Source organism: Rattus norvegicus, chromosome 16 (assembly GCF_021556685.1).
Source record: "Rattus norvegicus strain SHRSP/BbbUtx chromosome 16, alternate assembly SHRSP_T2T, whole genome shotgun sequence".
NCBI classification, from domain to species: domain Eukaryota; kingdom Metazoa; phylum Chordata; class Mammalia; order Rodentia; family Muridae; genus Rattus; species Rattus norvegicus.
In genome coordinates, this window is record NC_141549.1 from 72,358,889 (window position 1) to 72,382,648 (window position 23,760).

Here is a 23,760-nt window from a genome sequence, read left to right on the forward strand (position 1 = left end):
TGATTGAAAACTGCATGGTATTGGTACAGAGACAAACAAGTAGGTCAGTGGAATATAATTGAAAACCCAGAAATGAACCCAAATACCTATGGTCACTTGATCTTTGACAAAGAAGCTGAAACCTTTCAGTGGGAAAAAACTTTATTTTCAGCAAATGGTGCTGGTTCAACTTGTGGTCTGCATGTAGAAGAATGTAAATTGATTCATTCTTATCTCCTTGTACAATGCTCATGTCCAAGTGAATCAAGGACCTCCATGTAAAACCAGGTATGCTGAATATAATAGAAGAGAAAGTGGGGAAGAGCCTCTAATACTGGGGCACAGGGGAAATTTTCCTGAACAGAACACTGATGACTTATGCTCTAAGATCAAAAATTAACAAATAGGACCTCATAAAATTACAAAGCTTCTTTAAGACAAAGGACACTGTCAATAGGACAAAACAGCATTCCACAGATTGGAAAAGGATATTTACCAACCCTACATCTGATAGAGGGCTTATATCCAAAATATACATAGAACTCAAGAAGGTAGACTCCAGAGAACCAAATAATCCTATTAAATAGTGGAGTACAGAGTTAAATAGAGAATTCTCACCCAAGGAATTTCGAATGGCTGAGAAACAAAGAAATGTCCAAGATCCTTATTCATCAAGGAAATGCAAATCAAAACAACCCTGAGATTCCACTTCACACTAATAAGAATGACTAAGATCAAAACCACAGATGACTACAGATGTTGGTGAGGATGTGGAGACTGCAAGCTGGTAAAACTACTTTGGAAATCAATCTGGCAGTTCCTGAGAAAATTGAAAATAGTTCTACCTGAGGACCCAGCTATACCTCTCCTGGGCATATACCCAAAACATGCTCCAGCATAAAACAAGGACACAGGTCCCACTATGTTCATAGCAGCCTTATTTCTAATAGCCAGAAGCTGGAAACCACCTAGATGTCCCTCAACAGAAGAATGGATACAGAAATGTGGTACATATACACAATGGAGTACTACACAGCAATAAAACAATGACTTTATGAAATTCACAGGCAAAATATCATCCTGAGTGAAGTAACACAATCACAAAAAACACACATAGTATGCACTCACTAATAAGTGGACATTAGCCCAAAAGCTCACATGCCCATGATACAACCCACAGACCATATAGAGTGTAGAAGGAAGGAAGACCAAATGTGGATGCTTCAGTCCTGCATTAATGAGGAAACTGGAAGTTATGGGTTGTGGAGGAGAGGGGGACCTGTGAGGGAGAGAGGAGGTGGAGGTGGGAGATAATGGGAGCAGTATCAGGAACTGGAGGAGATGAGAGGTTCAGAAGGTAGGGAAATTGAATAAAAATATGTAGTCATGGGGATGAGGAACTAGGGATAGCCACTGGATGGTCCCAGAAACCAGGAAAACATGAGGCTCCAGGAACCCAGTGGGGATGACTTTAGCAGAAATGCACAGAGACGGGGACGATGAACCTGTAGAGACCCCCTCCAGTAGATAGGCATGGCCCCCGGTTGAGGAATGGGGCCACCCACCCATCTCAAAGTTTTTAACCCAGAAATGTTCCTGTCCAAAGGAAGAACAGGGACAAAAAAATGGAACAGACTTTAGAAAGGGCCATAGGGGACTTCATGTCTGCAGACACCAAACCCAACACTGTTGCATTGGTCTAGAGGCGCTTGCTGACAGGAACCTAGTGTGGTAGTTCCTTGGGAGGTCCTGCTAGCAACTGACCAATGCAGATGTGGATGCTTGGAGCCAACCATCAGACTGAGCTCAGGGAACCTGGTTGGGGAGCTGGCAGAAGGACTGGAAAAGAGGAAGGGATTGCATCCCCACAGGAAGAACAACAGTGACCACCCAGTTCTCCCAGAGTCTAGACCACCAACTAAGGAGTGTCCAGGGAGGGACCCATGGCTCCAGATACATATGTAGCAGAGGATGGCCTTGCCTGAGAGTAACGGGAGGGGCAGCCCTTGGTCCTAGGGAGGTTTGTTGCTCCAGCATAGGGGGATGCCATAGCAGTGGGGCAGGAACATGTGGGTGGGTGGGGGAGCACCTTCATAGAGATAAAGGGGAGGGGGAAGACAGATGTAGGTTGGGTGGTTAGTGGATGGGTAACCAGGAAATGGGATATCATTTGAGTTGTAAACGAATGGAATGGATAAAAAAAAGGCACAGCCGACTCAAACATGAGGTAAAATTTAAAGCAGTAAAATGATATATTCACACATAATTCTATAGGTATGAATGATGGTTTGTTTTATTGTTTGTTTTTTGTTTTGTTTTTGTGGGTGGGGGTGTGTTTCTTTGTTCTTTGTCTAACTTTACCTAAGATTTCATCTTTGGTGTACTTAAAAGATTTTTAACCCAAAATAATGAGTTTTTTATGTAATGGGAAGTAAATCTTTGTTAGGCATGTTAGATAAATTGGTTTGAAATGTTGACAACCAGGCCTTTCACAGATAGTTGAGCGAATATCAATCACTCCCTACATGCTCCTGTCCAGTTTTAAACATTCACTGGGAGAAAATGTTCTCTGATTTTTCACATGCTTCAAATGAATTTAATCTCCTTCCTTTCATTATGATGCTTGGCTAAAATAAAGGATAGGTGTCCATGTCAGATAGGTTTTGTTTTCTTTTGCTCTTTGTCTATAAGGACTGTGTCAAATGCAGCGAGATGAGACATCAGTTGTGGCTTTTCTTGTCACTTGACATGTCTGGAGCTTTGCTAGTTCATTTTGTCAAAGTTCATTCAACCATTTCTCAGTTGGGCGGGGTTTCTGGGCAGGCAGAACAACACTCCCAGCCTTGACTGGTCCTTCTGTGTCTTCCATCAGGAGTAGCACATTCCTTATCTCTGATTATTATAAAATCAGAAACCACTAACCACCGACTAAACAGGCTGCAGTCAAATGTAGTTAAAAGGATGCTCCCCCAAAGAACAGTCTTCTTAAGATGGTCTCCAGTAAATAAACTTTTAAACATGAGCTTGAGCTTTTAAAAGCCAAGGACCCTACTCCAACACCCCTCTAATTCCCAGTGTTGATCCAGAGGCCATCACTTTCTCATTTAGAAATACAAATTATTTTAGCATACTAGAACTATTCACCACAGTGTATGAAACTTCCTGTGGAGATATATAAACTTGTTTGCACTATATAGAAAACCAAGGATAGACCAATTCGAAGATTACCCTAAAGTCCATTATGGTTCACCGATTTATTTATTGCGCTTGCTCTGATGAGCGTAAATGAAGCATTACGGTGATGACTCACATGCAGCCACATCACTGCAAAGCCCCACTCATCAAGGGTGGTAGGCAACTCATGGAAGCAGCAACCCTGTCAGGTGGAAGGTGAAAGGATCTCTTCCAGGCAATTAGTTGGTGAGGGAGTCTCCTTGTCTTCTAGTTACTGTTTCTGTATTCTTGGGAAGGACCTTATGGGGATTGTAAATTTCAGCTCACACAGGCATGTGAGGTGTGTTTACTTCCTGAGTCTGATGAACCTCCACCAGGATGGAAAGTTTCAACTCAGAGACACTTGCTACACAACTAATTACATTACAAATGGTATTTAGTTCACTGTTGGGTGAAGACTCACTCACGCCTTGCCTCTACATATGACTTGCAAAACCAGTGTTATACAAATGCCCCCAAAGCTCTTTTCTTCACACCTTTGGGCTATAAGGGTTCTGGGCTGATTATTTTCTGGCCACCTTCACAGAAGCCAGAGTCATCTGGGAAGAGGGAACCTCAGCTGAGGAAAGGCCTCCATCAGTTGTGCTTGTTGGCAAGTCTGTGGGACATTTTCTTGATGAATGATCGATGCAGGATGGAGGGGCTGTCAGACAATGGGAGTTCCGTCTTTGGACTGGTAGTCTTGATCTGTGAAAGAAAGCAAGATGGGGAAGCTGGAAAATTGCCTCTGCATTTCAGAGGATTGTCTGCTCTATCAAAGGTCCTGGGTTTGACTTCCAGCCCCAACATGGTGGGTCACAAATTATAACTCCAGTTCCTGAGGATCGATGCATTGTTGGCATTGCAAGCACTGCATGCTCATGGTGCACAGAAATACACACATGCCAAATGCTCATATACATAAAATACACACATGCCAAATGCTCATATACATAAAATAATTAGAAATTGAAGAAATGAGGGGGAGGGAGGAGAGAGGAGGGAGCGAGCACAGGCTGAACAAGCCATGGAGATGAAGGAAGTAAGGAGCTCTCCTGCAGAGTTCCTGCCTCTGCTCTGCTCTGCTGTGCTCGAGTTCCTACCCAGAGTTCCATCCATGATGGACTGTTACCTGAAAGTATGAGATGAAATAAACCTTCCCCCTTCCAGGTGGCTCTGGTCACAATTTTATCCCAACAACAGCAACCAAAGGAGGACAGGCTCATCCATCAGTTATGTGAGAAGAACCCTGATGACAAACAGAAAGAGGACAGCAAGACTGGCTAGGTTAAACTCAAAAATCCCCAGGATTCAAAAGAGTAAGACAGCTTCAATAGAAGACAGTCAAATGGATTTCAGTTTCAGGCTCCTAAGAACAGATCAAGGTGAAGAGGTCAGGAGAAGACTGATGAGCTCTGTTCTCCTGGCGTTACTCAACTGAACACGCTGTTAGAAAATACCAGATAACTAGACACAGAAGGGAATGATTCCCAGCAGTGCTCAAGTGCACACACAGCAGAAGGCACATTGACTTAACATGGCAAATGCCAATGTTTTCCAAAAGGAAGTCCAGGGCTAAACTAAAGTTACCTGAGGCTGAATAATAAATGTCTCTACAGAATCCAAAGCGACAATGCCCAGTTTTGAAGATAGTCAGAGTCATAATTATTCTGATTTCACTGATGCAAAGGTGACTAATCTTTGGGGATAACAATGCAGTAGCTTCCGTAAAGATGCATTCATTCCATTTAGTTTAACAAATCTTGAACAAATCAGTTTACTAATAAGTGATAGAGCCAGGACTTGAACTCACAGCACTGCAACTCCAAAGCCCATTCATTTCCACTGCATTTCTCTTGGGTGGGTATACTGATTGCAAGGAAGGAGGCCAGGGAAGTTATTATGGGAGGGGAGATAGAAGGAAATAGGAAGAGAAAGAAAAAGAGAGAGAGAAAAGATAAAGAAAAAAAGAAAGATGAAAGAAAGAAAGAAAGAAAGAGAGAGAGAAAGAAAAGAAAAGAAAGGAAGGAAGGAAGGAAGGAAGGAAGGAGGAAAGGAAGAAAGGAGTTCATAACAACCTGTACAGCGTGGAGTCTTAACATCAGCCTCATGTTCTCTCCACTGCTTCTCCACAGCCTTCTCCCTTCTTTGGTTCCCTTCTCCTCCTCTTCCTTCAGACTTTTCTCCCACCCATCCATCCTTCTCATCCAATGACAGGTCTCATTCTACCCTGTACCTGCCTCACCTGTATGATGACATCATCCTACACAGGTCTATTTTGTTATGTTAACTATGCCCCTCAGCTGTTTGTCCCAGGTCTGAATCCCAACATTACTGATATATGTATTGTTTATAATAGTAAGAGCTTAGAAAAATAGTTTTCAAGAAAGGAACTAGAGAATCAATCGTGATTCACTGGGGTTGGCACAGTTACTAACCTGTATGCCTTATAGACGTAAGAACTTGAATTTAATGCCATGGAGCTCTGGCTTTTGCTTTGTTTTGGTTTAGTTTGATTTTTTAAAAATCCAAGCGGGGTAGAGTACATGTGGTGCGATAGTGATAAGAGGGAAAAACAGACAAATCCCAGAAGCTCGCTTGCTGTTAAGCTTGCTATCAAGCTCCAGGGCAGGGAGAGCCCTTGTCTTAATGAAGTGGGTGGGCGGTGCTTGAGGAGTGAGAACCAAGACTTTTCTCTAGCCACCATGTACGTGTGCACCCACAAGCATATGTAAAACACGCATACATGCTCCAATACAGAAACATGTATTTATACATTAAATTAATATCCAGACACATAAAAGAATGTATAGCATACTTTCATAGAGTAATTGAAGAAGGAAAGAGGAATATATACTAAATATGTAGTATTTCAATATGCAAGTAACATAAGTACAGATTTACACTCTGATTCCTTAACAATTTCTGCTCAATATAAGACTAAAGTTTTACTACATTCTGCTTATTATACTCCTGTTTTTTATCAAATCCCATTCTTTATTTAAAAACATTCATTTATTATGTACACTGTAGCTGTCTTCAGACACCCCAGAAGAGGGCATCAGATCTCATTACAGATGGTTGTGAGCCACCATGTGGTTGCTGGGATTTGAACTCAGGACCTCTGGAAGAGCAGACAGTGCTCTTAACCGCTGAGCCATCTCTCCAGCCCTCAAATCCCATTCGTATCTTCTGTGCGTTAGTATTTTTTCTGCATGTGTGTCTGTGTGCAGGTGTCTCCCAAGCCACCTACTATTCTCTGTTCTTACCACTCTCTTTAAATTGCAATCCCTCTATTCCCTGACTTGACTTTAGTAAAAATATTTTTTTTTTGGTTCTTTTTTTTCGGAGCTGGGGACCGAACCCAGGGCCTTGCGCTTCCTAGGCAAGCGCTCTACCACTGAGCTAAATCCCCAGCCCCATAGTAAAAATATTTTATTCTGAACCTTCCCACTTAGTCCACATCACCTCTTCATGTCATTGGAGAGAAAGCTATGAACAAAATAAACCTAGTGCCAGTTCTCCACTCAAAAATGTTTGAAAAGTGTCCTTGTACTGCTAATCAAATGCACAGGATAAAATTTTTGCATCCAGCGTTTGTCCTGGTTCTTCCTAGTATGAGTCCAGCCACATCTTTTGTAGTCTTGCTTCTGGTGCTCACAGAAAAAAGTTGTTCTCAAAACCACCTGTCTGGATCTTCCTTCACCATGGGAGTGGACTACAGGCATAGAGATGGGGATTGGATCATGGGAGGTGGAGAAAGAAGAGAGAGAAACAGAGAGGGGAGAAGGGGAGAGTCCTAAGGAATTCTTGCAGGCCTAATTGAATACTGCACTTCTAAAACAGTTAGATAAGGTTACATTGCTGTGAATATTTTTTATTTCTATTTTCATATACAAGTATAATTATTTATGCAGCATAATATGATGTTTCAATACATAAATACACTTTGAAATGATCAAATGAGAACAATTAGTACACCTATCACCTTAAATATTTATGAATTCTTTATGGTGAGAAGGTTCAACATGCTCTCCTTGAACTATGTAGAAATTTACAATGGATACAATTAGCTGTGTACGTCCTACATCTTTTGCTCCTGTAAATTCTCTCGGGATATCCCTCCTCTCTGCTTCCTCTTCGCACATCTCTCTTTCTGTCCCCAGCTCTACTCCCCTCTTATATGTTTTGAAATCTCAGAGAAAATTCTTACATTTATTCATAATATTTGTTTAGGTTTATAATTTTCTACTGAGACATTCATTTGAAAGTTCCTTGGGAGCCAAGACCATGCTCTCCCTAGTGACGACACAGCAGCTTCTCAGCACGTATTTCTTCTGTGAGTCGGTAAATGAAGGAGCTACAGCAAGGTAGTTATCCTAGTGAAAACATTCACTATAAGGGACCATGCATTTGTATAGGCCAAAACATTAATAATAAAGTAAGCTCATGGCTTCTAATAACTTTGTAACTGAGGTTTATCTTTGCATTTAAGGAGTTGTCATATTTGAAAAGAGTGTATAACTTTGAAAAGTTTGCAGGCATTAGTGCCTTTGCTTCTAAGATGTTCTTATAATGTAGAAACTTCGAAGGTAAAGATATTAGAGCACTGGTTCTCAACCTTCTATGTGCTGCAACCCTTTAATACAGTTCCCGGTGTTCTGGTGACCCCTAACAGTTTTTTTCATTTCTACTTCATAACTGTAATTTTGCTACTGGTATGAATCATAATGTAAATAGCTCATAGGCAGGATATCTGGTATGTAAGTCCCCAAAGAGTCATGACCCACAGGTTGAGAACCACTGTATATTTTTAGTTCTTGAAATAGGTATATATTCACAGGTCTATTCTATGTATAGAAAGGATCAGAAGATATTCATATCCTGGACAAAGCTCACCTGTTTGTACCTGTTTAGCTTCTTTGATTTGTAAGCATCCTAGATAGTATGTATGTGTTACAGAATTTAGCTGGCAAAGTTAGCCTTGAGTCTAGTAATTCCCATAACTTGCAATGGAGCATTCTCATGTATTCACTTGTCAATAGTCCATTTATAGGACAATTTTTAAGACTCGAATTAGCTATGATTTTTCCTTTAATTTCTGGACATTGCCATAAATACTACACAAGTTCATTTAGTTATGACTATTTGCTTAAAACAGAGACTAAAACTTCGTTATTAGAAAAAACATCTTAACCTAATGTATAAAGTGTTACTGGAGTTATCTCCATGGTTTTCTGATATCACTTAAGTGGGGCTTTCCAGAAGATGCCTTGGCCACTCTTTAAGGGTAGCCATCATTATAACCAAGGGCCCATCATCCCTTGGTGTTATTTCCTCTTTAAATCCACAAATCCAGTTTATTAGAACTTTGATAAGGGCAGCTCTCTGCTAGTACTCTTGTTTCCTGTGATTGCGACAAGCACTGCCACTCTCGAGTCTTCTATTTTTAATGTATAGGCTGATGTTATTTCAGATGGCATGTTATCCTCAGCCTAAGAAATATTCCCAGGATAAAGGATATCAATGGGTTTGTATTTCGCTATAACTGTTTCCTATAGAAACTTTTGGAATGCCTAGGTCTAGGACTTATTCCTGATCCTAAAACTCTAAAAGCTAAATGTAATTGGTGACTTGATTTGCCTGGTGTCTCACTGTTTCCTTTTGTACATTTTTTCTAATGTCTGAATCAAATTAAATGATGAAATATACTTTATAAAAATTATTTTAGGATTATAAATAACCTTGAATTATAGTAAATTTAATCATATATATGCCATTTCTATAGTTTAACTTTTATAATTCTTTTTGTGATTTAATCAGACTTCTTTAACATACTTGAATTTCTCATTTGTCTTGGCTTTTTTCGTTACTTTCTTTAAAAAATACTTTTTCTTCTTTAAAATATTTTCCTCTTCTATTTAAGTTTATTTGTCAAAGATATACTCCATAAACTATTTCTTCTTTAAGAAATTAAGTGCATTCCAATAAAAACACAATAAGCTATATCTGAAAGACAAGGTATAACATGTTAACAGTCCTCAAGCGACTTTCTCCTCAACAAAGGCAAGAGAAAAGTCTGGCATTTCCACTTTAATTTTCCATCTCTTCTTTTCTCTGGGTTACCTGCTCTCCTCAGAACATAATTATGTTAAAGAGCAGACATAAGTCATTGTCTTTCGCGGGACTCTGAGGAAGCTGAGCAGACAGCAACGGCTTGATTTAAATGACCTTTCATTCTATATATAGTCACAGATTGACCAAGACAAGAACTTTGAAGGAAAAAAATCAATTTGGTTTTGTTTTGCTTTGTTTTTATTTTGTTTTTCAAAAAAGATGAGGGCAGGGAACCAAACAATAGTTCTCATACCTTAAAATTTCAATTGCAAGTTAAAGGTCATTCCAAAGTGTTTGTACACATGGATATCACACACGCACATACACACATGCACATACACACACACACGTACATGCATACCTTAAATTAGGCATAGTAGTAAGTTTCTTAAGAAATAAGTGACCACAAATTTTGTTACTCAGTTCTTATTCAAGAATTCTAGGGGTAGACTAAGTATTAATCGATGTTGCTTAAACACACACACCAAACAACAACAACAATTGTTTTAAAGGAAGAAGGAAAGAAAAAAAGAAAGAAAGAAAGAAAGGAAGGAAGGAAGGAAGAAAGAAAGAAAGAAAGAAAGAAAGAAAGAAAGAAAGAAAGAAAGAAGGAAGAAAGACATGGAAGTAATGATCATTAATACACATGATACAATTACAGTGAATTAGAGCATACCTTTTTTTTTTTTATTAACTTGAGTATTTCTTATATACATTTCGAGTGTTATTCCCTTTCCCGGTTTCCGGGCAAACATCCCCCTCCCCCCTCCCCTTCCTTATGGGTGTTCCCCTCCCAACCCTCCCCCCCATTGCCGCCCTCCCCCCAACAGTCTAGTTCACTGAGGGTTCAGTCTTAGCAGGACCCAGGGCTTCCCCTTCCACTGGTGCTCTTACTAGGATATTCACTGCTACCTATGAGGTCAGAGTCCAGGGTCAGTCCATGTATAGTCTTTGGGTAGTGGCTTAGTCCCTGGAAGCTCTGGTTGCTTGGCATTGTTGTTCATATGGGGTCTCAAGCCCCTTCAAGCTCTTCCAGTTCTTTCTCTGATTCCTTCAACAGGGGTCCCGTTCTCAGTTCAGTGGTTTGCTGCTGGCATTCGCCTACGTATTTGCTGTATTCTGGCTGTGTCTCTCAGGAGCGATCTACATCTGGTTCCTGTCAGCCTGCACTTCTTTGCTTCACCAATCTTGTCTAATTGGGTGGCTGTATATGTATGGGCCACATGTGGGGAAGGCTCTGAATGGGTGTTCCTTCAGTCTCTGTTTTAATCTTTGCCTCTCTATTCCCTGCCAAGGGTATTCTTGTTCCCCTTTTAAAGAAGGAGTGAAGCATTCACATTTTGATCATCCGTCTTGAGTTTCATTTGTTCTAGGCATCTAGGGTAATTCAAGCATTTGGGCTAATAGCCACTTATCAATGAGTGCATACCATGTATGTCTTTCTGTGATTGGGTTAGCTCACTCAGGATGATATTTTCCAGTTCCAACCATTTGCCCACGAATTTCATAAAGTCATTGTTTTTGATAGCTGAGTAATATTCCATTGTGTAGATGTACCACATTTTCTGTATCCATTCCTCTGTTGAAGGGCATCTGGGTTCTTTCCAGCTTCTGGCTATTATAAATAAGGCTGCGATGAACATAGTGGAGCACGTGACTTTTTTATATGTTGAGGCATCTTTTGGGTATATGCCCAAGAGAGGTATAGCTGGATCCTCAGGCAGTTCAATGTCCAATTTTCTGAGGATCCTCCAGACTGATTTCCAGAATGGTTGTACCAGTTTGCAATCCCACCAACAATGGAGGAGTGTTCCTCTTTCTCCGCATCCTCGCCAGCATTTGCTGTCACGTGAGTTTTTGATCTTATCCATTCTCACTGGTGTGAGGTGAAATCTCAGGGTTGTTTTGATTTGCATTTCCCTCATGACTAAAGATGTTGAACATTTCTTTAGGTGTTTCTCAGCCATTCGGCATTCCTCAGCTGTGAATTGTTTGTTTAGCTCTGAACCCCATTTTTTAATAGGGTTATTTGTCTCCCTGTGGTCTAACTTCTTGAGTTCTTTGTATATTTTGGATATAAGGCTAGAGCATACCTTTTTAAAAACTACTGGGAGAGGGTTGGGGATTTAGCTCAGTGGTAGAGCGCTTGCCCTGGGTTCGGTCCCCAGCTCCGAAAAAAGAAAAAAGAAAAAGAAAAAAAAGAAAAAAAAACTACTGGGAGACCTAGTCCTGTTCACAGGGCTCCCACATGAACCCTCCCCAAGGCAGGCTAAAATACCATATGACATAGACACATAGGTCACATCACAAAAACACGAACTTGTATGAAAGACCAAAACAGTACATCCTTCCTCAAACCCAGTGGTCTTATAGAAATGTCCACTGATGACCTTTACATAGATGAACCTCAGGACAAATAAATCAAAAGAACAATCATAAAGTTCATCAAAGAATTTAAGGTGTGTAAGAAGTCACGGACAAGCAGCTAAGTGAATTTAAAGAGGAAAGTAACAAATGTCTGAGTCAGGTCCAAGAAAACACAAACATGGAGTTGAATGAAATGAAGACAGCTCAGAATATGAAAACTGAATTCAGTAAAGAGATAGAAATATTGACTAGAACCCAAGGGGAAATTAAGATGAAATTGAAAAACTCAATAACCCAATTGTAGAACTCTGGAAAAGCTTCATAAATAGAATGGCTAATGTAAAAGATAGAATGTCAGGATTTGTGGGAAGAAAATGGAAGAATTAGACAACTGAAGCAAAGATCATGAAAAAAATTAAACATGTATAAAACATGCAAGACCTGTAGAACACCACAAAAATATTTTTTATTATAGGCATATAATAAGGAAAAAAATTATAGGTCAATGGCACAGACCAGATCTTTAACAAGATCAAAAATACAACTCCCCCAAATTAAATAACGGCACACTCATGTAGATACAAGAAACATACAGAACATCAAATACACAGGACCAGAAAACAATTCTCCATGACATATTATAGTTTAAATATTAGCTACAAAGCCCAAAGAAAGAATTTTGAAAGAAACAAGAGAAAAACCGCAGGTCACACGTAAAGGAAAACCCACGAGAATAGTGACCGCTAAAGCAATTGAAACAGTAAACGACTGGGAGGCCTGGGGCAATGCACTTCAAGTTCTAAAGGGCCACGTACAGCAACCTAGACTACAGTGTCCAGCAAAACTTTCTGCCTTGGTTGAAGGAGAAAGAAAATCATTTCATGATATAAATGTCCTAAGGATTTTATGTCCGCCAAACCAGCCCTCCAGAGAATACTGGAAGCAATACTTTGGACAGAAGAAATGAGCAAGCACAGCCAACAGACTGTAGGAAGAAACCAGTGAAAGCTGTGATGGCTAAAGCACAGTGTAGGCATAAGAACATACATACACACACGCACACACATGCACACGCACACGCACACAGGCACATGCACACACACACAAATACACACACACATATACACACATACACACACGCACACACACACATACACGCACACACACATACACACACATACACAAACACACACACACATACACACAAACACACACATACACACACATACATACACACACATGCACAAACACACACACACATACACACACATACATACACACACATGCACGCACACACACACACATACACACACATACACAAACACACACACACGCACACACTCACAGGCACACACACACGCACACACACATACACAGCACCAATCGACAGCCCTTTTGATAATAACATTAAGTACTAATAACCTCAAACCCTCAATTAAAAGATACAGGTTAGTTGAATGGATTAAGAAATAAAATCCATGTCTTTTGTCTACAAAAACAAAACAAAACAAAACTGAAAAATCCCAACAAACAAAACCCCATCTTACCTTCAAGGATAGGCTGCTTCTGTGCATCGTAAAGTGAAGTAATAAGGAAGATATACTCTAAGCAAACGGGGACCGGAAAGAAGCAGCTATCACTATCCAAATAGCAGACAAAGTGATCTGTAAATTAAAAAACAAATCAGAAGATAGAAAGAACAACAGTTCCATCTAATCAAATGAAGAATTAACAAAGAAGATAAGAAAATCCTAAACACATATGTGCCAAACTGTGATGCACCCAATTTTGTAAAAAGTACATGACCGTAGGTAAAGTCAGAGATTATCTCTAGCTAGTAATAGTAGGTTCTCTCAATAGCCTACTCTTACTTACCCAACAGATAAGTCATCTCATTAAAACTAAACAGAGAAATATCAGAGTTAGCAGACATCATCCTAGTGAACCTAGCAGATATCTATAAAATATTCAATCCAAACATATATCGTGTTCCACAGCTCACTGGAGTTTATCTAAACTAGACCACATACTGGTCCACAAAACAGGTCTTAATAAAATCAGGAGATGGAAATAACTCCATAGAACCCACTTGTTTTTAGGCTACTTTTTATATCAACTTGATGCATGCTAGCATTATCTGAGATGACGGAACTTCAGTGAAGTAAATGCTCTCATTGCATAGGCCTGCAAGCAAGTCTGTGGGGACTTGTTTTTAATGCACATGGAAGGGCCAACCATACTAGAGGTGGTACCATGCCTAGGCAGGTGGCCCACAGTGTAGAAGAAAGTGAAGTGAGCAAGCTAGGAGGAGAGAGCCTATAAGAAACCTTCTTCCATGGACTCTGCTCCAGTTCCTACCCTCCAACTCCTGTCTTGAGTTTCTGCCATGACTTCCTTCATGATGGACTATAACTGTAACATTAAGTAAACCCTATGTACCTTATGAACATAAAAGCAAAAATCCTCACTAAAATACTTGCAAACCAAATACAGGCATACAGAACAAAGATCATCCCCAGAAATCAAGTTGAATTTGTTCTATAGATGCAGGTATGGTTCAACATGCATAAGCCAATAAATACAATAAATCATATAAAGGGACTTAAAGACAAAATCACATGATCATCCCAATAGATGCAGAAGAAACCTTCAATGGAAATTCAACATGCTTTCATAATTCAAGTCCTAGAGATAACAGGACTCGAGGGAACATACTGCAACATAGTAAAGGCTAGATCACACAAACCAATAGCCAGCATTAACTTAAATAGAGAAAACCTTGAAGTGAGGCCATTTAAATCAGGAACCAGACAGGGATGTTCACAATCCCCACTCTTTTGATAGAGTGAGAACTAGAAATGAAAAACATTATTAGCAAAGTAGAAGGCTCCCGTCTTAGCGAGGGTTGCTATCACTGTGATAAAACATTATGATCAAAGGTAACTTGGAGAGGAAAGGGTTTATTTCACACACATCACTCACAGTTACTTTTAACAGTTCATCATCAAAAGCAGTGATGGTGGAACTCAAGGAGGGCAGGAACCTGGAATAGGAGCTAGTGCCAAAAAGACACGGATGGGTGCTGCTTACTGGCTTGCTAGCCACGGTTTGCTGAACCTGCTTTCTTATAGACCTCAGAACCAACTGCTAAGTGGTGCCCCCACCCACGGTGGGCTGGGCCCCCCCACATCAATCACTAATTAAGAAAGTGCATTAAAGGCTTACCTATAGCTCCATCGATCTTACTGAGACGTTTCCCTACTTGAGGTTCCCTCCTTTCCAATGACTCTAGTTTGTGTCAATAAAGCTAGTCAGCATAACTGAACCCTTGTCACAAAGCCACAACCTTTCCTTTCTTATTCATCCCCAAGACCACACGTTAATATAAGCCTCACAATATAACACATTCCAAATTTTTAACATCCCACAGTCTTTAAAAATTCAGTCTATTCAAAATAGCCAGTCTCTTTTAAATTTCACAATTTCATAATTCATAATTTCTTCTAAAATTCAAAGCCTCAAAACAGTGGTATCCTGTCAAATCAAAAATTAATTAAAGCTTCGTTACTTCAAGAAAGAGGAACAAGGACAGAGTCACAATCTAAACAAAGCAAAACTAAACACAAAACATGTGATATTTGACAATGATTCCAAAAATACACACTGAACAAAGGATGACGTCTCCAGTAAATTGAACTGGGAGAGCTGATGTCTACATGTATAAGAATGAAATCCGTGTGTGTGTGTGTGTGTGTGTGTGTGTGTGTGTATGCTCCACATAGAATAGCAACTTTAATTGTGATACATAAAGAAAAAATATATAGGCCGTTCTTTACAAGATGAAATTCTAGGAATTTTATCAATAGGAATCCATTTGCTGAAATATTAAGGTCATAACTAACAAATGGAACCTCATAAAATTAAAAGGCTTCTTACAGAAAGGGTGTAAGGATAAAGCTCATGGAGTGAGAGAAAAACTTCACAAGCTACACATTTAAGAGAAAACCAATATCCAGAATATATTTTTAAAAATCACAGAGTCAAGTAAAAAAGCAGGCTAGTTTAAACTGGTAATATATCTGAACAGAGTTCTCAAAAGAAGAATTAAAGATGGCTGTGAAATAACTCAGAAAATGTTTAATATCCTTAACAATTAGGGAAATGGGAGTTAGAATTGCTTTGAGATTTCACCTTAACCTAGTCAGAATGGTTAGGAAGAAGAAAAAAAAAACAGCTAAAAATTAGTGATAAGAATCTGGGACAAAGAAAACCCTTATTCAGTGTTGGGTAGATTGAAAACTAGTGCAGCCATTCTTGAAGTCACTATGCAGAATTCTCAAAAAGCTAAAACTAGATAGGTCATATGACTCAGCTATACCACTGCTTGACATATGCCTAAGAGACTTGACAACATTTTACTATGCAGACACTTGCTCAGACGCGTTCATAACCACTCAATCCAACAACAGCTATGAAATGAAACCAACCTAAACATCCTCCACATAATGATTGGATAATAAAAACATGGTAGATGAACACAATTGAATTCCATTCAGCTGTTAGCAAAGTGAAATCGCAAAATTTGCAGGCAAGTCAGGGGAACTAGAAAATATTACACTGGTGATGTAACTCAGACACAGAAAGACAAACACTGCTTATTCTCTTACTTGTGGAGCATTGCTCCTGCAGTAACCACAGATATCAGGAAAGTGATGAGAGACCGTGAGGAGGAGAAGGATCTAAGGCATGAGGAATAGTAGACTACCTGTGCTATGAAGGGGAGAATGGAGGAGATACTTACCTGGGGCAAAAGCAAGGGAGGCTGGGAAATTCCAAGGGTCGGGGAGGGAAGAAAGAAAAATAATACTAAGGATGTTTGAAAAGGCCATAAGGAATCACGTTGTTTTATGTTTACCTAAAATTGCATGCATATATGTGTTTCTATACATAGATAGAAGTTATGCCACTTACAGTGATAAAGCTCCACTCAAAAGCCTAAACTTCCTAATAGAAACCCCAGTGCCAGATGTTGTCATTTGAATAGGAATGGGCCCTATATGCTCATGTGTTTGAATAGCTGGTCCCCAGTAGTTGGAACTTTTGGGGACGGTTTAGGAGGTATGGCCTTGTTGAAGGAGGTGTCACTGGGGAGGAGAGTGGATAGGTTTCGATATTTCAAAAATCCATGTTTTTCTCAATAACCTCTCTCTGCCTCTTACTTGCCAATCAAGATGTGAGTTCTCTGCTGCCCTTGCTGGTATGCCTTGACTCAACCATCATAGACTTAATGCTTTTAAATCATAGGCCCAACCAAATGCTTTCTTTTGTAAGTCGTTGTCTTAATTAGGGTTCCTGTTGCTATGATAAAACACCATGAGCAAAAGCGACTTCAGGGTGAAAAAGTGTTTATTTCACCTTATAACTCTCACATCACAGTCCATCATGAAACAAAGCAGGAACCCCAGTTAGAAACCTATAACCAGAAAGTTATGCAGAAACCATGGCAGATTGCTGCTTACTGGCTTGCTCCCTATGAGTTTCTCAGCCTGCTTTCTTACCGCTCCCAGGACTACAAGCCTAAGAGCAGCACTGCTCACAGTGAGTTGGGCCCTCCCACATTGATCATCAATGATAAAAAGAAAGACACACCACAGGTTTGCTCACAGGTCAGTCTGGTAGGGGTATTTTCTTCTTCTTCTTCTTTTTTTTTTTTTTGGTTCTTTTTTTTTTCCGGAGCTGGGGACCAAACCCAGGGCCTTGCGCTTCCTAGGCAAGCGCTCTACCACTGAGCTAAATCCCCAACCCCCTAAGGGGTATTTTCTTAACTGAGGTTTCCCCTTACAGAATAACTCTAGCTTGTGTCAAGTTGATGTAAACCTAGCCAGAACAGTTGTCTCGGACATGGTGTTTTGTTACACTGTTAGAAAAGTAACTAAGATACCAGCTGTGGAAAATTCCTTTAAAAGTATTGGTCCAAGTAGTATAGGAGAGCCTAAAATCAATATAGGCTATTGATACTGCCCTTGGTTGCCTCCCAGAGAGTGAAGGTAAGACCATACTGCTAAAGATATCACACACTTTGGACAGAGGATTTGAACTGGTACTGACCTAGAAGCCTCCTCCCTGAGGACCAGTTCTCATAGCAAAGGAAGATGCTATACAAGCCTCCAAGGGAGAATAACAACCAATATTTCTATCCAATTGTAATGCCTAAGCACATCGATTACTAGAATGCCAAAATATCCCAAAAGATACAGTAGAAGCATTTAGATCCTCTTAGGTAACCAACAACTAGGTGGACCTAAGGCCGGCTCAAAAGGAAAGAATCTCTTGCTGATTCGGTAACTATAGACAAACTCCTGGTAGATGGTAAGCCCATAGAGCCCTTTCATGTCTGTAAGCCAATATGATTCCTCACTGCTTTCTAAATATTTATCCTTACACCTGCTGTGGTGGTTTGAATAGGGTTAGCCTCCACAGATTCAAGTGTTTGAATGCTTGGCTCATAGGGAGTGGCATTATTAGGTAGTGTGGCCTGTTAGGGTAGGTGTGGCCTTGTTGGAGGAAGTGTGTCACTGTGGAGGTGGGCTGTGAGATCTCATATACAAGCTCAAACTATGCTCATTATGGAATTCCAGTCTCATCCTGGAGGCCAGTCTCCTGTTGATTGCCTTCTGATCAAGATGTAGAACCCTTGGCTCCTCCACCACCATGTATGTCTACATGCTGTCATGCTTCTGGCCATGACGATAATGAACTGAACCTCTGAAACTATAAACCATCCCCAATTAAATGTCTTTATTAGTAAGAGTTGCCCTGGTCATGGTGTCTCTTCACAGCAATAAAACCCTAAGTACCCTATATATAAGCATAGCCCTCACCTCACAAAAAGCTTTCTTTTGCAGCACATAGGAACCATTACAAAAAGCCACAATTGGTCAAAATGCAGATAACAACTGATTGTGAGGTACCCATCCCTAATCGATACATCTGTAAAAACAACCCCTACATTTAAGTTTCTATAAGATTTAATAAGAGTGAAGAAAGGATGTAATAACCAGGACAGGACATCGAGAGATGTCCTGAGTGACACTGAGTGACAGTGAGATATTGTCTTCTTTATAGGACAGGGGTGATACTCTCACAAAATCTCAACAATGGGGTAGCCTAAAGAAGACCTGAACAATGACTCCAATTGACAGGCAAGTGTTGATGGAAAAAAAATCTCACAAGAACCCACCCCTAGAAGAGATTTTTCTGCTCCAGGAATGAGCCACTGATAGGTTATCTAATCCCGAATGGTCATCCCTAAACAACACTAACTAAAACCCAGCAGGTTACATGCATAAATTTATCTGAATTATGATCATTCCATACACCATATATGTAAAATCACAACTAAGAATCAGAAACCATGAATTTGAGGAGGGGAGGGAACATGGGTAGAGTTGGAAGTGATGTAAACACATACTTGTATCAATCAGGACTTCCTAGAGGAACAGAACTGACAGAATGGTTTATGAGAGTGGTTTATAGGCTGTCTCCAAGCAGAAAGGTCAAGCACCTGGCAGTTCCTCACCACTCGAGAGTGGGAGTCTCAGCTGGCTTTCAGTCTACCTTGGCTTCCTGAAGAAATAGGTTCTTATCCCAGCAAATGAATGGTATATTTAGCAGCTGGACAGATGAACTTGCCAGGAAGAGTGAAGGCAAGCAGGCAAAACACAAAAGCTTCCTTCTTCCCAGCAGAAGGTGTAGCCCAGATGCGGACTGGATCTTCTGACTTCAAATGATCCAAAAAATTAAAATCCCTGAGAGGCATGTCCAACTACTTCTGTTTTAGTTGACTCCAACTTGGCAACTAAGACTGATTATCAAAGTAGTCATACATGAAATAAATACATACATTAAAGAAAAAATATATACTACGCAAAAGTAGAAAAGTTAATCCGATGTTTTTGAGATGTGAAAGGGAAAGGACAAGGAGAGAAACAGTAACACACACTTAGGATGATGTCTTTTCTCTTTTTATGAGACAAGCAGCAGGTGCCTGTTTATAAATGTGACAGGATTTTCTCCTCTTCTCGATAACCTCTTACCATAGTCAACAGGTTTCTTTACTCATTTTAGTCCCCGTGAGGAGTCTCTCTGCCACCAATCAATATTCATCAGTCCTTGGTGAAGTGTTATAATCCTAAGCAGCAGGTCCCTGATCTGAGAGTCTCTGTGCTCCAGGCAGGTGTTTGGTGGGGTATTGAATAATCCATTTGCATGTGTTGAGACCCTCTGCTCTAAGTTACTGTATATTGTACAAGACAGAGTTTATTGGGCTGCCCTTTGCTTCAGCATCCAGGCAGGCTTTGGTTCTCTTTTGAATGCAAACACAGAGGCAGCAAGTTTCTGTACCTTGGGTATGTGAACAGTCTTATCTCTCTGGCACTATGCATGAGACAGAGACTAATAAACATCTTATTCCTATAAGTAAATAGGATATCATTATGTATGTTCTCCAAAGTGAACGGGGCACATGGGTATAATGAAAGCCTATCTGGTAAAAGCAGGCCCAAGAACTTACCAAACACATGAGAACAAGGAAGGGCGGGACATCCTCACTAGGACCCTTTCAAAGCCTCCTCAGGCATTGTGATGGCAATGGCCTCCACCAGCCTATGGTCTGGCCACCAGGTGGGTGTGCCATAGTGTCAGCAATGGAGGTATAGCTGGGGTGAGGTGTAGGGCACCTGATTTCTAACAGAAGTCTCCTGGGTTCCTATAAGGCTAGTCTTTACAAGGGAGCACAGTGCCTGATTTTACAGTGTCCATCGCCAGACAATACCTGCAATTTGGACTGGCTCCTCCCTGGCAGCCCCAGAAGGAATAGAAGGTTTAAGAGATTAGAAACATAAATCTTACTTCCTGGATGGCTGGCTCAACGCTAATACCAGCAGACAATGGGGTTTGGTGGGCACCTGTGGGATTACTTGGTTCTTACGTCCTACAACAGTGAATTCAACAGAGATGTGTGGATAATCGCAGAAGCAAAGACAGCTTATCAAGAAAGAATATACTTCTAAGAAGGATGATGTGGGACAGAGTTACGAGGAATAGCCAAGCATGATAGCTCAAAACATTGTCACTTATACATGTCATTTGCCTAGCAAGGGCTTCTCAAGGTCGCCTTGTAGCAAGAGTGCATGGTCTACCTGTTACAGTTCAAAGGCCAGGTACATTCCAGCCTTCCTCTTTGCCAGCAGAGATCTTTCTTAAGGTGTTGTGTAGCCCTTCTGGAAGTCTCTGGGACTCTACTTTCTGTCCTTCTCTCTCACCTCATCCCCTTCTTACTTCATTTCAGAACTACAGCTACTAAGTTCAGAGCTCGGTCTGAAGTAGTTCTGGATAAACTTGGCTCTACCTTGCAGTGTCCAGGCCTGCCTGTCTCCACGGGAGAACAATTCCCCTGGAAGCACCAGCCTGCTTCCTGTCAGGCTGCCCCTTAGGAGAGCTTCCCCTCCTGCAGGCTGAAAAATGCCAGCTAATGATGGGTGGTGGTTGGCCTTATTTATCCTCTGTGTGTGCCCTGCCTTCTTCCTTCTCCATCCCATCCCCTTTTGCCTTGTTAAACTGAAGAGGTCCCCTTAGATACAAAACGATTTCCAAATCAGAGCAGTAGAAGCAATCAGGATCGTTATATAAGGGCATTAAAGATCCTTCATTAGCATCGAGTGCCCCTTGGTAATGAACCATGTGGCCTGGAAGAAGGAAGGAGGGTTAACTTCTCTGCAGGGAGGAAGCCTCAGATGCTGAGTTCCCCATCCAAGGAAGAGGCAGCAATCAGCAAAAAGACCATGGCGGAGCCTTGGTTAATATTAAGACACAGGAACCTGCCAGACTTGGCTTTGACTCAAGACCACTCCTCAGGAGCCCAGTGGTGAGGTTAACTCCCAGGTTTCTTTGGGCCTCACAGTTTTATTCTCAAAAGAGAAATTTCTGTCCACTCTGCTGAAGGGCTTAGTTGTGCTGACATACCAAAGGGTTGTCCTGTTGTGCTGCACTTGACCCTCTGTGAATCTGTTTCCTTTTGTCTTGTTTTTCTTGCTCCCTTTATTGGTTGTTTTGTTTTCAGATTTGGTGAACACAAAGCCATCCTGTGTTTTGTCACCTCTGGTGACAAAAGCACTGTACTCTTAAGCAGAAGTCCTGAATCCTCATGAAAAATGGGTTTTTAAGTGACCTGCAATGACTTGTTTGAGTTATTTCTTCCCGATAGCATCAAAGCCATCCTGCACTGTCAATTTGCTTAATGGTCTTTTAAGGAGAAGGTGATTTCTACTGGGGTACGAAGGATAGCTGGCCCATTAGCTGAAAACATACAGTTTTCAAAGCAGAAACTCAGCGAACAGGAAAGCAGGGCTGTATATTCCCCAGTCATCACTGAACGACCTCAGTCCCAGCAGGGAAGTGATCGGAGGGTCACAGAGTAGGAGGTTTTGGGGAGGGAGGAAGCCAAAGCACTAGACTCTGGATGTGTGCACTGTAAGAGGCTTCCTCACCTCACCCAACAATGGGGTGAAAATAAGCCATGGAAAATGACAACTAGCTATGCCAAGTTTTCAAAGAATAGTCTGAAGGCTGGGGCCTAGTTTACAGATGGCCTTAGGTTAAATTGATAGGCGGTTAGATAGATAGGTGGCTAGGTAGGAAAATGGATGGATGGGTGGGTGGATGGATGGATGGATGATAGATAGATAGATAGATAGATAGATAGATAGATAGATAGATAGAATATAGATATAAATAATACATTGATAGATGACAGATGAATGTAGATAGATGATAGATAGATAAATAGATATAGAATATAGATATAAATAATAAATTGATAGATGACAGATGAATGTAGATAGATGATAGATAGATAGAATATAGATATAAATAATAAATGGATAGATAGATGACAGATGAATGTAGATAGCTGATAGATGATAGATAGATAGATAGATAGATAGATAGATAGAAAGAATATAAATATAAAATGGATAGATGACAGATGAATGTAGATAGATGATAGATAGATAGATAGATAGATAGATAGATAGATAGATAGATAGATAGATAGATAGATAGATACTTATTTTTCCTCTGGGTAGAGAAAGGAATAGAGAAAACACAAAGAGAAAAAGCCCTGAACCATCCTGATAACCGCACCATTGGCTTTCTTGGGGAATGTAATTATGTGTCTTGGACTTTTTGCTCCTCTCCTTGTTCTAACACTTTTTAAAAGAGGAAGCCTACTGAGAATGGCCTGCCTGTTCTTGCTTTCTGTCACACCTGCCATGTCTGGGACCTCCTCTTTCTTCCCGTGGCCTTTGCAGCAGGTGAGGCTGATGGCTGCCCATGAAGACCTGTGGAAAGACAGGAACGAGTTTGTTTGGCTTTGCTTTTTTACTGTTTGGGTTCTTTCCTTACATTTCCTAGCAAAAGCACAGTGATCCCGGGGCAATAATCAACTCCAGGAACCTACAAGTATGTGTTCCTGGACACGTGAAACCAGAGGGCCTTGGTGGAAGAGCTGAGAGTTAACAGTTCCCTTTTACTCTCATTATTCAAAAGACGCTTTTCTCCCAGGAACTGAAAAATACGTGGCTTCTAGAGAAAAAAACAAAAACAAACAAACAAACAAACCTCCTGGGCAAGGAAGCACAACTTTTTCTTTACAAACAAACTAGGGTGGGGTGTGGAGATGCTGGAGCGGCGGGCGTGCATGTTTTCAAGTTAGTCAATACTGACCTCTAGTGGCGGGGAGCCAAAGTTCAGGCTTTGCTCTGGCACATGTCTCGCTGCTTGGTCAGGGGTATGTGTTTGGCTCTGCTGATTAGAGACAGTAGCAGTGAGAGGAAGAGGCTGTTAGCTCAGAGGACACCATTTCATACACCTAGGCATTCTTGTCAAATAAATGACATCTTGTCACCAGATTTCTCTGCTTTCTCCATTCATTATCTCTCCTGGCCAGGTAAGATTTGATTTTTATCTTCCTTGCCATCAGCTCAGTGCTTGCTAAACGACTGGAATATATTTGAAAATTGCTGA

At 40.7% G+C, this 23,760-nt stretch overlaps 2 protein-coding genes across 4 annotated transcripts in view; both read left to right on the plus strand.

Moving 5' to 3' along the window:
• The window catches only part of Erich1 (glutamate-rich 1), a gene marked incomplete at its 5' end in the record, with an annotated part of 52,793,804 nt that overhangs the window by 41,488,329 nt on the left and 11,281,715 nt on the right, over nt 1-23,760 (plus strand).
• The window catches only part of LOC120093063 (sperm motility kinase-like), a 130,260-nt gene that overhangs the window by 35,488 nt on the left and 71,012 nt on the right, over nt 1-23,760 (plus strand). For 3 of the 4 annotated variants that reach the window (XM_087589452.1, XM_087589453.1, XM_087589448.1), the window contains one exon: nt 7,429-7,562. In XM_087589452.1, the coding sequence (XP_087445578.1) occupies nt 7,483-7,562 (80 nt within the window). In that variant the 5' untranslated portion in view covers nt 7,429-7,482. Of the gene's footprint in view, nt 1-7,428; nt 7,563-23,760 lie in introns of those variants that run through there. The other variant, XM_087589456.1, reaches the window with a different exon arrangement.